The sequence below is a fragment of the Porites lutea genome, chromosome 3, assembly GCF_958299795.1.
Source record: "Porites lutea chromosome 3, jaPorLute2.1, whole genome shotgun sequence".
NCBI lineage: Eukaryota > Metazoa > Cnidaria > Anthozoa > Scleractinia > Poritidae > Porites > Porites lutea.
The window spans coordinates 22,231,448-22,249,141 of NC_133203.1; the positions used below are offsets into that span (position 1 = coordinate 22,231,448).

The 17,694-nt window shown below is 36.2% G+C and overlaps 2 protein-coding genes and 1 pseudogene across 2 annotated transcripts; 1 reads left to right on the forward strand and 2 right to left on the reverse strand.

Annotated features, from left to right (window-relative positions):
* Nucleotides 1-4,068: 4,068 nt before the first annotated feature.
* Nucleotides 4,069-5,455, reverse strand: LOC140930708 (uncharacterized protein KIAA1958-like; annotated as a pseudogene).
* Nucleotides 5,456-9,325: 3,870 nt separating this feature from the next.
* On the forward strand, nucleotides 9,326-10,255 carry LOC140931945 (ATP-dependent DNA helicase PIF1-like). The gene has a single exon (XM_073381628.1). The coding sequence runs from the start codon at nucleotides 9,326-9,328 to the stop codon at nucleotides 10,253-10,255; it is 930 nt and encodes a 309-aa protein (XP_073237729.1).
* A 2,421-nt stretch (nucleotides 10,256-12,676) lies between these two features.
* Nucleotides 12,677-13,583, reverse strand: LOC140931947 (uncharacterized). The gene is made up of 3 exons (XM_073381629.1): nucleotides 13,373-13,583; nucleotides 13,068-13,265; nucleotides 12,677-12,825 (listed from the first exon to the last, which is right to left on the reverse strand). The coding sequence occupies exons 1-3, from the start codon at nucleotides 13,581-13,583 to the stop codon at nucleotides 12,677-12,679; spliced, it is 558 nt and encodes a 185-aa protein (XP_073237730.1).
* Nucleotides 13,584-17,694: the final 4,111 nt, after the last annotated feature.

The window sequence follows — 17,694 nt, forward strand, 5'->3', positions numbered from 1 at the left end:
AATGGTGAGTGGATTTTTTGTCGAAAGGAGGCAGAGGTTGTTTAATTTTTTCAAGTAACAAGAATGAGAAAGATTATAAAAATGTGCGAAGCAAACTTAAACAACGAACCTTGCCGAACAGGAAACAAACAAAACGGATCGAAATCCACCAATCACGAATCACAAACCATGACCTTTTGAACTGAAGCCTCCAACGCAGACGTTCTTACGGGTTCGTCACGCAATCATTCCTCTCCCTAAGAACATTTGCGTGGGAGGCTATTCTGGTGCTAGTAAAGATTTGTTTTGTAAGAGGTCTGCTAAGATGATTGACGGAACAGAAAAACCCAAAATATGCAAAGGGCAGGGCGCGATACAACGAATTTCGCTATAAGCGTGGACTCGGTTAATCATGTGTAATATACATGTAAATGGAGAGTTTAGACAGAGACGTTTTGAGCAACGCAGGAAAACAACAACTCGATTAACGTTAACATGCACAGTTGTATTGGGCAAATTTTCAGGCGAATTGTTTTTATAATACTTAAACACGTTTAGCAATACATATTTGGAAACGTGAATTGCTATTTAGAGGGAAAAACGCTGACTTCCGGTTTAAAAGGTCGCTGTGAAATTTAAAGTACTGTTGTCTGTGCAGAGATGATTGGCAGAGGATCGAAGTGTGCCAATGCGAGACAGAGAAGTTGAACTGCCTGTTTCCTAAGAGGTCATCTGAATTTGCTGCGTCTTTGTTTTCATGTTGTGATTGGTTCAGTTTTGTAGGGCAAAATCAATAAACCATTAAGGGACGAGTTGGATTTTTTCGATCCGAAATTTGTCGATGGTGAATGGCAGAGGTTGGGATCAAAGTGTGGAAGTGTGTTTCAGCGTCAATTAGAAGGAGAGGAACGGGAGAGAAAACTGTCAGTATTTTGTCGAAATACCTATGTTGTATAATATGGCGAGTTCACATACAGATTCACAGACTGTTCGCGGTAGGCCCACACTAAAAATTGAAATCGAGTGTTTTCGGAATGGGCTGGTCCGCGAACTTAGTGAAAGCAAATTATTGAGAGAGTCAGAGCTGTCAAATAGGCGAAATGAGTTGTTAGAAAGTCAATACTCTAGAAGTGACATTTACAAAGTTTTGCCTACAGAGCTTGAGATGTGTATCAAGTTGAAGGGGCAAGAGATCTGTGAAACCGGAGATGACAGTAGCAAGAGTCATTTTTTTAGTCAAGTTGTGAGAAACAAAGACTTGCGGTCATTTGCGTTTTGTGTAGACGAAGCGATAGATTGTCAACAAGGGGAAGGAAATGGCATTTACCGTGGTTTGGTAACCGTTACAGGGATTATAATTATTTTGTTTGTTTTACTTTTCTTTAGAAGTGTAAGTGTTTTTATAGTTATTTTTGTATTGCGTGTTATTATTTTTCATTTAATAATTTATTGTGCAATTTTGTACATGAACTACTCCCCGCGTCGAGATGTTGCATTATCAGCAAGTTTTGTTGTAAGGAAGTTTGGTGATATGACAGAAGTAGCTGTGGAGAGAAATGTACATAAGGAAAGTGTTCTTGTAGAGAAAATAAAGGAAGTTGAACTGAGATCTCGTCGTGGGCAATTTATTTATTACCGAAATTATGATCGAAATCGGTTACACAGTTATTCGCGATGCTGTTGGCTAAAGAGGAATAGAAAAAAGAATGAGGTTTTTTCGAGGGAGAAGTCAAAAATGTGTTGGTTAACGAAGAAAGATGTATTTGCTGTCAAAGTACGAAAGCAGAGGATTTTCAAGTGCAATGAAATATGAAAATAAAATTCTAAGGAAGTATTTGCCTTTGTGTACATGTAATTTTCCAATAAGTAACTATACAAGTTTAGATCATAGGGTTAATTGCGACGAATTGAAGCTTTGTAATGATATCGAAAAGAATCCAGGACCTTCGAATTCTTTGGTGAATGTAGATGCTGCAAAAACAATTAGTGCACCATATTGTCAAGGGAATGTTGTTGAATATGGTTCAAATAATGAATTTGGTAATGAATTATATACTAGTTTGTTTATGCTGGCGAGACAATCGTTGTTAATGTTTACAGAATTGCCAGCAATGGTTACACTATGTGAGCAAACTTTTCAGCTGGAGTACAGTGAAAGTTATAGCGGTAACATTAATGGGGATGTTGTAATTGAGGGATATGAGTACTGCATGCCACTGGGTAGAGTATTTAACACCCTGTTGTCCCTGGACTACAATTTATTTATTTTAACAGTGGGAATAATTGGTGTTGGTATCTATAGCATTGAGGATGGAAAATTCAAAGTATTTGATTCTCATGCTAGAGATGTGTATGGTAATAGTCATCCAGAAGGGAAATGTGTATTGTTAGAAATACCATCTATTGATAACTTAGTACAATATTTTCAGAGTCTATGTAGAAATCAAGAGATATATGAGGTTAAAGGTATCCACATTTACAACTTTGAAGAGAATGTTTGTTCAAGCAATCTTCTTAAAGATAGTAGTGTATTGAAGAATAATAATTTTGTATGTTCTTGTAAACAGTGCTCTGCTATAGCATTTTATACAATGTGCTACTCTGTTATTAATCCTTGTGGGTACTGGACTTCCAGGACTTTAGTTTCTCTTGCTCATAATGGCTGTAGACTGTACAATGATATGGGTATTAATAGGCACATTATGCCAGTTGATCTTCCTTCGAAAGTGACTATCAGTGAAGTCGACATAAATTGTACAATTTATTTTGGAAGCAGTGGTGTCTTGTGTTGTAAGTTGAGTGAGAGCAAATACATTCTAAAAATGTTGATTTCAAGGTATTGTGATAGCGTAACAGGATTTTTGCTGTGGCTTGGAATGTACTGTATTAGCTGTGTAGTTCAGAAACGAACAGTAAAAAAATGGAGACGAAATATATTTTCTCTGGTGGCATATGATGAGAGGTTTTCACCTGCAATAAGACATTTCAAAGGTATTGAGGGAATAGATTCATTTGTTGAAGAAATATGCAAAGTCGTAGAAATGAAGTGGAATTGTCAAGAAGTGCCATATCAAATACAGTTTATGCTCTGTTTATCCAGTGTTGAAAGTGATCAAAGAAAAGAAATTGTAAGAAAACATTGGCTTAGTGGAGTTGAGAATTGTGAAATGGAATCTGTTCAAAAGAAAAAAAGAGTTAGTGATGACATGCCAAAAAGACAGTCTGATAAGGGTATAGGTTTTTGTATTGAACAGTTTAAAAAGAAAATCAGAGAAGGTCCGTACTATATATGTTGTGTGTGTAACCGATTACTTTACAGAAGATCAGTGGTTATGTTTTGTGCAAATAAGTACTTGTGTCAAGAATTTTTTACTGTGCTGACCTCATTTGATGGGAGACAATATATTTGTAAATCATGTCAGTCAAAAGTGAAGTTTGATAAAGTTCCATGTCAGGCTGTAGTAAATAACATGTATGTGGATGAGGTACCAAGAGAACTTGCTGTACTGGAAAAATTAGAGCAAATTTTGATAGCTCAGCGAATTGTGTTTGAAAAAATTGTTATTATGCCGAAGGGTGAGCAAAGGAAAATTAAAGGTGCTGTTTGCAATGTACCAGTTGAATGTGATGAGACATGTGCTGTTTTGCCTCGTCCTTCTGAAAGGTCAGGGATAATAATGTTGAAACTGAAAAGAAAATTAGAATTTAAAGGACATGTGTATTTTCAAGCTGTGAGACCTCAGTTAATCTTAGAAGCTTTAATTTGGTTAATAATGGTAATTGAACTGAGTGGAGTGCAATTTGGTCTGAAATCATACGCGTGATTTCGATTTGAAATCACAAGTATGATTTCAGACCAAAATTGCACGACACGAAGTTCAATTACCACTTTATTACATCCATTTTGAAATCACTCATTTTTTTTAAATCTGTATTTATTGGTCCACGAGGCTGGTTCGTAAAAAGCGGAACCGGAAACGTGTTTACATGTACGTGCCATGTCAACAAAACAAAATGACAGATGTCACTTTTTCAAAAAACTCATTGAAGCGCAAAATGTTTAAGCAGTCCTAAAATCTTGTTACTGCAAAAATAGTCTTCTTCAAAGTTTAATCCTTGTCATCTGACTCAATAATATAAGCCCTTCGCTTCTTCTGCGGTTGTGGCTGAGGCATCGCGTTTTCTTGGGAGAAAAAATTGACAGTACAGCCGGTGTAATTCGGCGATGAAGCAGCAGGACTACCAGCACACGTAAACACTGCCATGCGGTACTGAAACTGTGAGGGACAACTTGGCGGAAATCCTGCAAAACCAGCAGCCTGAAAATCAGGATTCAGGAATTCCATGGCCTGGTGCATTTGACCTTGCTGTTGGACGCGATTAATAGGAACTAGTGGTGCTCGTTGGTGGAGGACTGGCTGTTGGACTGTGTTTTGAATTGTTGGTGCCTTTGCAGCTGTACTGTTTTGATTGGAAACGTCGTTGGGACCGTTTTCATTTGGCACTACCTTAAATCCGCTGATTATGTGAGGCAGTTCTTTCCGTTGATTCTCGTCTATTTCGTCGTAGTCGTCCAACGAAGATTCATGTGCATGGCCTGTTATTTCACAAATAACGTTGCGCGGCTGACCAGACTTTTTCAATTTGGACACCAGCGTTTTTCTCATGCTGTGGTTGGTCAGTTTTTTGTTCGTCTTTAGACAGGAGGCCATGGATTTCATGATATTGCCGATGGTATTTTCGCCCATTCTAATTTTGGTGTACCAGATATCATTTGATTTGGGGCGATTTATAATGCTCAGGTACAGTGGCCCTTTATCTTTCATTCCGTCGGGTCGCTTGGATAGCCAAAGCTTGAAGAGGCGCACTGGATCAGTTTTTCCGCCATCAGTGGAATACATAGCTTGTGGTGTTGTTCTTCGCGATATTGTTAGACCACCGCTTCGTGTTTTAGTGGGACCTTCGCGGAATTCTACAACTTCGCTGCCGTCTTTTTGTTGTCTTATGACGAAGTCCTCTACGTAGGCGTCATAGTGCTCCTGGCGACCTCTGAATCCAAGTTGCTCAGTCAAGTTTTTGAAGTTAACATTGGTCAAGACTTTTCCATTGAAATCACCAAGCTGACCTTTTACCCAGAGGGAAGACTCTTCCTCCGAAGTGAGAGGCTGAGATTTGTTTGGTCTTTTCCCCTTTCCTTGTTGTCGGAGAGAAATTGCCTTCGCATGGAGGATTTCTTGTGAGTTGTGAAACTCCCTCGATCGTACGATGCTCAGTGGATAATTCTTCTCCCTTAAATACCTTTCAATGGCACTCTGCATAATTTTAAGGGATTCCGGCTCGTAATCATCTCCATCCTTTTTTTTTTTACTTCGGCTTAGAACTTGCTCAGGATGTTGTCAAGCTCTTCAGGCGCCATTGTTTCTATGTTTGCATTTTCTAGATGACGAGACTGGCACCAACTTTTGAATACATTCATCCACTGTTTTGTCGAGTGGGAGGTTTTTTTGTTGACAGCAACAGCCTTGAGCTCTTCAATTTCTTCGCTTGAGATTTCAGGGAACCTGGTAGAATCTACATTTTGTACTTTCTTAGTTGGCTCTGGATTTGTCTCTTTATTGCTGGACTCGGGATCGCACGCATCTGGAGCGGATGTGGAGGAAAAATTATCAAAATATTCGTCAAACTGGACACTGAATGTCGGAAACTCTCCTAAAAGTACTTCTTCAGCCTCAAGGAGCTCACTATCATCATTAAGAAACTGTAAGTAATTAAATTCGTCCATTTTTGCTTTTGTAAAAAGAAAGTTTTGGCAACAAAAAACTTGCACAAAGTTTGTCACAAAATATTGCCTTTATTTGTTTTTTGTTTTCCTGCAATTTGATTGGTTACTGTGAATGATCCTTGAAATCTGATTGGTTGTTTTGTTTAAGTGCTACTTTCTCATTGGTTGAAAAAAAAGATGCGATTTAGAGCACAAAATAGTGCGATTCGTGAATAAATCACATCGCTCTGAGCCAATCAGATTGCAAGGATCACCTGTGATTTCCAAATTGATGTAATAAAAGACTTATAATGCTTTATATCAAAAGATTAAGGTTGATCTCAGTAATATTGATGGTAGGTTTACATGTTTGGAGGATTGGAGAAAGGAGGATGAAGGCGAGGATATGAATACTGAAGAGATTGTTTCCTTACGTGATCTTAACAGTAATGCTGGAAAATTTGAAAGGTATGAGCAAGTCGATGATGTAAGTGATAATGAAGAAGATGATGATCCACAAAGTGAGTATCAATCTTCAGCAAATGAGACATGTTTACAATCCAGAATTCCCAACTATCCTGTTATTATAGATAGGAATAAACAGTCAGCAGGAAAAGAAGTCTACAGTATTGCACCTGGTGAAGATAAAAAACCAGTTTCGTTCTTTAGTGATAAACATAGTGAAGAACTAGCATTTCCAGTTTTGTTTCCTAAAGGAAGATTTGGATACACAAGTGAACGTGAAGTGAAATTATCTCCTATTAAATATTTTAATGCACGACTGCTACATTACAGTGGTAGGTTTGCAAGTAATCCTGAGTATCTTTTTTTTGCACAATTTATAATAGAACAAAGGAAAATATCAGACAGTATTAATATTGCTCTAAAAAAAGTTCGTGGTCAACCTGTAACTGCATCACAATTAAAATCAAACCCAGACATGTTACGAAATCTTATTTGTCAGGAACAAGCATATCTGTTTTTACAAAAAATTCGAGGAAGTCCACCATACTGGCAAAAATTTATGTATGAAGTTCTTGGAATGGTAAAACAACTTGGCATTCCAACATGGTTTATGACACTATCATGCGCTGACCTGAGATGGCCAGAACTGTTTCAAATTATTGGAAGGATGCAAGGAAAAACTATAACAAATGAAGAAGTTGATGGCTTATCGTATCATGAAAGATGTCAAATGGTTAATCTGAATCCTATCATTGTTGCCAAGCATTTTCAGTATCGGGTTGAAATGTTTTTTACTGAAATTTTACTATCTGATGCAAAGCCAATAGGTAAAATAGTGTATTATGCTCTTCGCATCGAATTTCAGATGAGGGGGTCACCTCATTTACATGCGTTAATTTGGACATCAGATTGTCCAAGATTGGACAGTGACAACAAATCTGCATATATAGATTATATAGATAGACATGTTCAGGCATTTGTCCCTAGTAAAGAGGAAGATTATGAATTATATGAATTAGTAAATATGTACCAACTGCACAGGCATTCCAAAAGCTGTAGAAAGTACAAGAATGTGCAATGTAGGTTCAATTTTGGACATTTTTTTACAGAAGAAACAATTCTTGCTGAACCCCTTCCTCAGGATCTTGATGAAACTATTAAGAGCAAAATGTTAGAAAACAGAAGACAAATTCTTTCTTTAGTAAAACAGAAAGTAGATGAGGTTTTAAATCCGAGTCTATCAACATATGATTCGTCACTAAGTGAAGATGATATTTTTAATTCTATTGGTATAAGTAGAGAAGAATACTACTCAGCTCTAACAATTTCATGAGATGCAAATTATGAGTTGCACTTAAAAAGATCTCTTAATAGCTGTTTTGTTAATAACTATTTTGTGGCTGGCTTAAAAGGATTTAGGACAAATGTTGATTTGCAGCCTGTGTTTGATCATTACAAGTGTGTAACTTATGTTTGCTCATATTTCACAAAGGATGAAACTGAATGTTCACAGGCAATAATGACTGCAGCAAAAGAAAGTAAGGCTGGTAACTTAAGCATCAGAGAGGGGCTTAGAAAAATTGGTGCAGCGTTTCTGTCTAGTAGAGAAGTAAGTTCACAAGAATGTGAGTATAGATGTATGCCTGAACTTTGGTTAAGGAAAATTTTTCCGAAAACTATATTTGTTAATACAAATGTACCAGACAAAAGAGTTAGATTTGCAAAGACAGAGAAGGAACTTGAAGAGCTTGATGATGATAGTACAGATATTTTTAAGTCAAATATTATTGAACGTTACAGTATTAGACCCACTTCAATTTCTGCTGTGAACAATCTCTGCCTTGCAGAATTTGCGGCATATTACTACAAGGAATACAAAGAGAAGAGTTGTGATGAAACAGGAGATTCTCAACCAGAAGTACTTACTGACAGTGCAATTGAAAATCAACATAGCAAGACAGACACTGATTCATTATTGCCAAATAAAATAAATTTAATGAATACTGGTGAAAGTATGAAACGTCGAAAAGTTAAAGCAGTTATTCGATTTCATACACCTAATAAAAGAAAGGAACCTGAGTTGTTTTTTCATCATTTGTTAATGTTATATTATCCATGGCGGGATGAAGGAACTCTGCCTGGTGAACAAAAATACATATGCCTCAAAGTTCTGTGAAGGAGATGTTCAAGCTATAGTTGAACGTAATAGAGCAATGTTTGAGCCTGATGCGGAAGCAGTTGTTAAGGCACTAGAATGGCTAAGAAATAATCATGACAGTAATATCGGGTCATTTGATTGTATTAATGATCAGGAAAATGAAGATATGCAGCTAGATACTGAAGAAGAATTGTCGGTAGAAGATTCTTTCAGTAAACAATCGCCTGCAGATTTTGGTCTAGAATGTAAAAGTATTAATACTAATAAAAATGGAATTTCACTAATAATGCAAAATCAACCAACCGAAGTTTCTGATGATGGATTGCGTGAATTAATAAGGTCCCTTACAAATGAGCAACGGCAAGCGTTTGATATGGTATTTTGTTGGTGTAGAAATAGCGTGAAAAATTTGAACAGCTTGAGGCCAGAGGTAGTGAAACCAATTTATCCTTTTATAAGTGAAAGCGGAGGTTGTGGCAAAAGTCATTTGATTAAAACTATATATCAGACTGCAATAAAAACCTTTAGGTATACTCTTATTAATCCAGAAAGACCAATAGTGTTACTTCTAGCTCCTACTGGAGTAGCTGCAATAAACATTGAAGGCACAACTATAAATAGTGGTCTTTCAATTCCCAAGAATTCAGGTTATAAACTATCTGCTATGTCAGATCAGAAAAAGACACAAATGAGGCTATTGTTATCTGGGCTAAAATTAATAATAATAGATGAGATTTCAATGGTATCAAATATTACATTGCTTCATATTCATCAGCATTTACAAGAAATATTTGCCACTTCTCCATCGGTTTTGTTTGGTGGAAAAATGTATTATTGCACTTGGTGATTTATTTCAGCTTGAGCCAATACGCAGTAAACCTGTGTTTGAGGATTACAAGGACGCTGCATTAAATGTGTGTCATCCATGGCATGTATTTGAAATGATTGAGCTTACAAAAATTATGAGACAAAAAGATGATGAGGAATTTACTGCACTTTTAAACAGGTTTAGAATTGGGTCTGAAACTGATGAAGACATTCAGCTTATTCAGTCTAGGGCAATAAATTCATTGGATAATTATAACTATCCACGTAATGTGCTTCATGTATGGGCTAAGAACAATCCAGTTTTGAAGTACAACAATAGAAGGTTAGAAGAAATAAACAAGTGTTTATTTTACTTAAGAGCAGCAGATCAATATCCACCAAATGTTTCTGAACAAGAAGTTAGTAATATACTTGCAAGACCAAGATCTGAGACAGGTGGCCTTGATTTTGAAATTAAGATCAAAGAAATGGCAAGAATAATGTTAACAAATACTATTGATATTGCAGACAGATTAATAAATGGTCAGCTTGGTACAGTTATGAGGATAAATGTGGATTGCAATACCCAGAAGCCAAATGTGATTTATGTTAAGTTTGATGATGACAAAGCTGGCAAAAATCTACTTCAGAAATTGAATAATCAGTATGCTAAAAAACATGGATTTGTTCCAATTGAGCGAATATTAGCAAGATTTAAAGTGAAACCAGAAAAACCATCATCACAAGAAGTTCAGAGAGTACAATTCCCTATAACACTAGCGTGGGCATGTACTGTACATAAAGTTCAAGGCTTGACATTAGATAAAATTGTTGTCAGTTTTAGTCTTGAAGGCCAAGAATATTTTAACTATGGTCAGATATATGTTGCGCTAAGTCGATGTAAATCCTTAGGGGGTTTGCATATCCTTGGAAAAATTGAAAGGAGTCATGTTAGGGTTAATTCAAAGGTACATGAAGAGTATGAAAGATTGAGAAAAAGTAATTGTCTTAAAATGCCAGCAATAGTGAGAAAGGACAAGAAGGAGAGTTTTGTAATAAGTCTTTTAAATATCATACTCTTGTAAAACACAGCATAGATTTAAAGTTTGATCGAAATATAAATGACAGTGATCTAATATTGCTCACTGAAACCCAGCTTCTTTGTCACACAGATGATAAGGAAATAAGAACAGTTTGTCAACATATACATTACACAGGCAAGATCATGATTCTGACAAGTTTTGTAGTTTAGCTATTTGTACAAAAGAAAATATTGAAATTGAAGAATATGAGTATCTTGCAGCTCTAAACATTGTTAAATTTGTTGTTTTTGACAGAACAACACAATTTAAACAAAGAATTGTTCTGCTATACAGAAAGCAGAGGTCTAATATAGTACACTTTCTTGAAGGTATTAGATATATTCTTCTCAGTAACATTATTGATATTGTTCTTAGTGATTTTAATATAAACTACTTGAATGATGATGATATTAAAGGACTTAAAATATTGATGGATTCTCTTGAGTATACACAAGTTGTAGACAGTGCTACTTTTATTTCTTCTGGAAGTCTTTTAGATCATGTCTATGTGAAATCAACGGTATTACCGATGATTGAAAATTCAGTTGTGAGTGTTTACTATTCTGATCATGAAGCTGTGAAAGTGAAAATAAATTTAAGGTGATTTGAAGTATATTGTAAAAGATCTAATGATGAGTAATAATATGATGCTAATAACACATTACACTAGAAAAAAAAACAAAAATCCAATGGTGATTTTACTTGGTTTTTTCCTGGATTTCACCTAAAATCCAGGATTGGTTAAATTGCAATTTTTCCAGGGTTGGTTATGGAGAAAAACCCAGGTTGGTTCTTGCAATTACCTAATCTGGAAATTTAATTTTACCAGTGTTGGAATACGATAATTCCAGCAATGGTTTTCAAGTTAACCAGGAGTTAACCATCTTTGGGTTCAGCAAAATGTGGATTTGGTAACAGCAAAAACCAGAGTGTGATTCCAAAGAAAACAGTCAGGATAATGTGAAATCCAAGTCAGGAAATATTAACTATCCAGTCCTGTATTTCTGAAATACAGTTTGTGGAAAATGACTAACCCAGGGTTGGATTAATAAAATCTCCATTCATGGAAAATGACTAACCCAGGGTTGAATTGGTAAAATAATCTAAGACATCCCCATACTTAAAAAAAATAAAATAAAAATAAAGCTACAATGTTTTATCCAAACATTCATGGTAAATAAACCCTTTCAGGTTTTTTCCCTATGTTTATGCTATGAAATATCCAAATATTACAACATACAAGATCTCATTGGTTCAACTGACCAGAAGACCTTTATTCACAAAATGATACTTAATAGCAAGACAATTTGTAACTGTGACATGCATGTACAAAATTGAAAATATACATGTATATTAACATGCATTTTATGTGAAGTACTTAATACTGTAAAAACACAGTTTTCAACTTCTAAAAGGTTGAAGTTCATAGTGACGACTACTAAAAGGCATGTTTACGTTTCTTGCTTCTGTTACCTTCTTAATAAAACACAACTTCTAATGCAGTCCATTTTTGTTTAGCTCTAAATCTTTGTAAGCTTTACATCGTCTGTAGATATTTTTTGTAAACCTACTGACTCAGAAATGGTAACTTTCCCTTTTTTCAACAAAGTTGACGCGACTGCCTTAATGTGGGTGTTTTTGTCTTTATTACGCAAAGGGTTGAGGCCTAATTGCTTGGCCTCTTCCTTTAGGGCTTGTAGTGTGACATCACTGATGGCAGGTTTGTCCAGCCACGCGAGTATTATGGCTGTGGAGGACATCAATGTCAATCCTGGAAAGGGAGAGAAGACACCATAATGAATTTCATATTTCAAACTTATTGACATGCTGAGCAAACTGTTTTGTTGTCATTATTATTATTGTTATTGAAATTTTGGGGGGTAGACCACTCATAGTGTTAGTAGGAAATGAGAAGAATCCAATAAAACCAATCATTTTTCCCATTCTCATTAAGAAAGTAAAGGCTTGCTTCAATAAGAATTTCAAACAGCATCAATTTTTAACAAGAAACACTGTTAGTGTTAGATTAAACCCCTAATTTGCTTATGTTGCATGAGAAAATACATTTTAAGACAGTTCATGAACCAGGCCCCATGTGTTAACAAGTTGTATGGTCTTCCTAACACTAAGTCTTGTCCACTGGATAGAGTGATCCAACTTTTAAACAACTGATGCACACGTTGTTGTAGTGGTAAAATTTTGCTATATCTTTCCTCTATCATTCGTTATTGTTTGCAAAAATATATAAAGCAAAAAATCATACTAACCATCATTGAAATAAGATTCATAGTTTTTAACTTTCTCATTTCTTGCTGATGCTGATGACAACTTGCTATCTTGACTGCCACTTGAGCTCAAGTTTATTTGTACTGAAAATAAAAAGTCACTGGTACTTGGCTGTAGTCAAAAGTAGCTATATATTACTTACTTAGTATTGTAGATGCTACGATCCATTGAGGATAATTCATCTTTTTCTCTGTTTGTCAAAATTCTGTCAATCTCGTCATAGCATGTAAGAGGCTCCAATCTAGATCTCTTGGTTGAAGTCCGGTGTGGCTCCATGAGAGCTTTTCCTGGAAAATATACAGCACAAAATCAGTAGCTATTACATCCTCAATACACAGACCTTTTTAGTTCAGTGTTGATATACACAAGCTCAAGTACTTTTTCTATATATTAACAACCACTTCTCTTTAGAGTACTTAAATAACAAGTTAGAATAATCTGGCACTAAACGGGACAATGGGCACTGGGTGCTTCATCAACACAAGACACATGGAAATATATAATAATTTTTTCTCTCAGAAATATTTACCGAAAAGGGTTTGGACTGCCACGACAAACTTGTTTTTCTTTCCTATTGTGGTTAGACCTAAACTGTTCATAGATTCATCCGTCTTAATTCTTTCCGATTGCAATGTAGTCCCGTCTATTTCCTCTCTTTCAAAGTTTGCAGCAACCTCTTCGTTAAACATGGATTTTGCCCATTCCTTGACTTCTTGAACATCCCAATCTAATGAATAAAAGAAAAAGAACCTGTCTTATTATACAAACAGTTCACGTTCGACGTTAATGTTAGCTTAAGGCTTACATCGGTTTTGGCGGGAACTTAAGACTTACCTTTTGCATTGTCATTTGACTCCCGCTTTGGAACGAGCACACTTTTCGAACGCTTTAACGAAACAGGCAACACATCTGATTGCGTTTCAACGGGGCTCTCCTCGTCCACCGACAACGTATCTCCTGAAGAATCCAAATCACCACTCTCCTCGCTTCTACGACGTTCTGGTGGCATCTGCGACCGATACAACCTTCCCCGTTGAGAAGCCATGTTGAAATGAACACTCCTCGCAATCCCGCCACTTTTCTGTAGCCTGATTGCATGATCTGGATTGGGCGTTTATATAATGTGCATGTTGTGTCACTTGAATATGCCACCGCTGGCCGGCATGTATTAGAAGCTGGAAACATGGCGGAGAGAGACGGGAGTGAAACCGCAACAAAACGGCCATCGTCTCTCTGTTTTTGTTCTGCTAAAAAAACAGTACATGTTCACTGTACCTGCACTTCCTGCAATGGAAAACCTGTGAATTACCGGACTCAATTATCGCACTTAGAATTTGAGAGAAAGTTTGAAGCTGCCAATGCAGTCAATTTGCCAGGTAAGTTATCTATAAATAAAGTCTTAATATATCGTGCTTTGAAAAGTTTATTGCAAACCATCCAAAAGACCAGTCTTTATTATTATTATTATTATTATTATTATTATTATTATTATTATTAATGTTAGTCCTTTGAATATTACACTTTACAAATGCTTGTCTCAGTTAAATATTACAACACTTTACAAAATCAATAATCAATAGAAAACAAAAGTTACAGGGGAAAGGGCGGGAAAAAAACAAAATATTTTAAATGTTACACTTTGCAAAATCAAAAAGTCAATAGAAAGACAAAAGTTAAATGGGAGACGAGATGGGGAGAGGGATGGGAACAAAAATTATAAATAAATAAGCGTAACTTAATAAACAATTAACTGAGCTAGCTTAATCTCATATTTCTTTATTTCGTCAAGCATATTTCTAAGCTTATAATGCTTAAGTGAATTCATCTGCATTATTTCTGTGCCTATTGCAAGTTAAAAACGTTATTTTTTTAATGCGAGTAAGCTAGTGTATTTCTTTGGCTTCTTTTTGGTAGCTATAGATCCATCCATTGGAATATTTGCCACTGATGAAGAATTAGAAGATGAAGATGTGACTGACAGTTTCGAATATATTGAATCTCCTGATTCTCAAATCCATTCGGCTGTGTCTCCAAGTTGCTCTGCAAATGAAAATATCAGTGATGAATGCAATGATTTTGAGGAAAGCAATGTAACAGTTGCCAGCACTGAAGAACAGAACTTAAAGTATGCGATTGTGAAGAGCATTTTTGAAACCATTGAACTGAGCACAAAAACAGGTGCTTCTTTAGCCACAATTGTAGACCTGCTATGCTTTGCACGCCGTATGTATTGCAGAGGGAAAGGTATTGATGAAAACGATCACCCAATGAAATGTTCCTGGCCCAAGGACTGGGAAGAAGCCAAAAAATATCTCAAGGATGTAGGCTATGAGGACGCTCATGAATACTTCATTTGTTTGAATGCGACACATAAGCAGCACTGGGACATCATGCAGTCTGCATCTGAAAAGTGTCGTTTCTGTGGAGAAGTAGGAACTATTAAGTATTATTACCTTGGATTGCACAGCAAAGTTAAGCAGTGGACAGAGGACCCAGACATGTGTTCAAAGATGACAGCTCACTGGTCAGAGAAGGAACACTGGATAAATGGAAATGATGATGGCTGGAAGATCAAGAAGGAGGTCTGGGATGGATCTAGATTTGCAGAACTGGCTTGGTTCTGGGACCCTGATAAAAGTTGGTGTTTGCCTGCAAGATGTGTCAGAGAGGGCTGCAAGAATGTTTTGAGTGCTGATGAAGTATTGTAAGCCACTGCTCGGCCCAATGGAAATAGAGAACTCTACTGTGAATGTTGCTGTACCAAATTTCTTCATCAACCTGTGTTTGTAAAAGGTGACCCAAGGAACATTGCACTACATAGGTAACTTAAAGGTAGTTTATGATAAGCATGATACATAATAATTATTTGATTAAAATAGTGCTACTTTAATTGTATCCTTCTTCCCCTGCAACAAAATGAGTCACATCGTTTTTTCAACATCCATCTTTGTCAGTACATAAGACAACAACACTGTTACTCTACTTCTTCCATTGCAATAAAACTGTAATTTATTGTAGACTGATGCAAGACTTCCCATTGCATTTTCTTCAACACTGTTTTCATCATGTTAATGTTTATCCTTTTTGCTCCTTTATGTTGTACTTCAACTAAAACTATTCATTTGTCATTTATTCATTGTACACTGTATGCTTTTCAGGTCACTGGGATGGCTTTCAGCCATTTGGAAGGAAATCACGTGGTACTGGTAAGGTTAATTCTATTGGATCTATTCAAATCTTACAGTTAGTCAGTATCAATGGTTGAGGATACTCCGTAATTGAAAAGTATTGCATGTGCTGCATACAATAATTATTTTGTAACAAAGTGAATATTTTCTGAGCACCCAAGACCCTGCATACAAATATGAGCAAACATTTGCAATTCTTCCCTGACTAACAATGCAACCTGTTTACTTACTTACAATTATGATAGGTGCAATAGATGTCTCAGTGGCAACAATGGCAAAGGAACAACGCTTACAGACAGGTGAAGTCTACACAGTTGGATTTGTGCCATCTTATGACCTGCCTGATGCACGGCCAAACTCCATTGACCCATTTCTTGAACCACTTGTCAGTGATATTGAAAATGGATTTATTGAAGGTAAACTAATAAATTTAGGTGTGGACATAAGCTATTTGTCACTGTGTGAATGAGTCAACAAAAGACATTTTTAATTATAATTACTATGACAAGGACACTTGTAGCTTTGTACAATATTGTTATTTTAGGGCACTTTCCATTTGTCAGAACTGACCAGTCTGGCTGGTCAGTTTATAAACAAAACATACCAATTTGAAAGATATGTTTTATCCTGGTTCCTTACATTTCTTCAAAATAGAGCATATAATTTTGAGAGTTACAGTTTTGGAGCACTGTCCATACAAAATGACGCATTTAATTTACAGACTGGACTGTCTGGCTTACCGGTTGTGGCAAATGGAAGGCGCTCTCAGTCTCCTGGAATGCTATTGCTGGCACACCAAAAAGAAGACAGTGTTCACCAGTTTGAGTCCTAACACGTGTAGGGGTCAATGACATCATGCAACAATGTGAGCCAAGCTGTTGAGTGACATGTATTTATAACTTTTAGACCCCACCCTAGCACTTCTGACTAAAAATGTCATTTCATTATATGTTTTTAGGATACCAAGTCAATTATGCAGGATCACTTCCAAATTTTCCTCCTGCCAATATCACAATTCGGCACATTATACTGCTTTGGACAGGAGACCATCCTGCTCAGTGTGAGGTGTGTAAGACAAAGGGTGCTGGAGGAAGAAAAGGCTGCCGAAGATGTCATATATGTGGTAAGTGATGGAAGTTTTGGGCAGTGCAAATGCCGATGCCCATTTCTTTTCAGTCTACTTGACAGTATGTACTAGGTAATGTATTGTCTCAATTCCAAAGGGTAATGAAAGCACATGTTTGCTAACTTGAATAATACATTATTTCTTGGTTACTCCATTATATATAGGCACATGGCTGAGTGAACACAACCACAACTACTACCCAAACTTCAGGAAGCAATACAGATACCCTTATCAAAAGAGGTTGCTTGAGGAAGAATTGCCAATGATGAAGGCATTAGAAGAGGAAGAAAGACCTACCTATTTCCAAAGAATAAGCAAGGAAAATGGTCTGCTGGGGTTATCAGTGCTTCATAGGCTTTATCCTCTTTATGGATTTGATGTTCTCAGGGACTCAGTCTTTGATGCTATGCACCTGTTACCTCTCAATGCGGTCAAGAATAACATTGAGCGATGGATTTCTAAAGACTATTTTGCCAAAAAAGACCTTGACACCAACTTGGCAAAAATGCCATGGACCACAGGTACAGTACATGTAAATGAAATCATTCAAAACATAAATAAGTATTCAGATTGTTGACTTTTTACTGAAGTCAAGTCTAAAGCAAAACCTTTCTGTGCTGATTTTAATAAGCTGCTGTTGTTGTTTTCCATAACTTTACATACCAAAGAGATCATGTGCTAGATTACTATATTCAGTAACAGCTAAATTGCCAGAATTTTCTTCCACGGTCAGTTTAGTCAGTTCTCGTTTTTTTTTTTTTTATGTGTACTTCTTGAAACAAAGTCATAATTTTTCAGAAACCTTATGCATAAATGATGATTAAATTAAAATATATTTCACT

Bases quoted from the DNA above. Each gene is read 5' to 3' on its own strand.
- LOC140931945 (XM_073381628.1), top strand. From the start codon at position 9,326: ATGAGACAAAAAGATGATGAGGAATTTACTGCACTTTTAAACAGGTTT.
- LOC140931947 (XM_073381629.1), bottom strand. From the start codon at position 13,583: ATGGCTTCTCAACGGGGAAGGTTGTATCGGTCGCAGATGCCACCAGAA. The intron at 13,266-13,372 runs GTAAGTCTTAAG...TTTATTCATTAG, and splicing joins GTCAAATGACAATGCAAAAG to ATTGGGATGTTCAAGAAGTC. The intron at 12,826-13,067 runs GTAAATATTTCT...TATATTTTCCAG, and splicing joins GGCAGTCCAAACCCTTTTCG to GAAAAGCTCTCATGGAGCCA.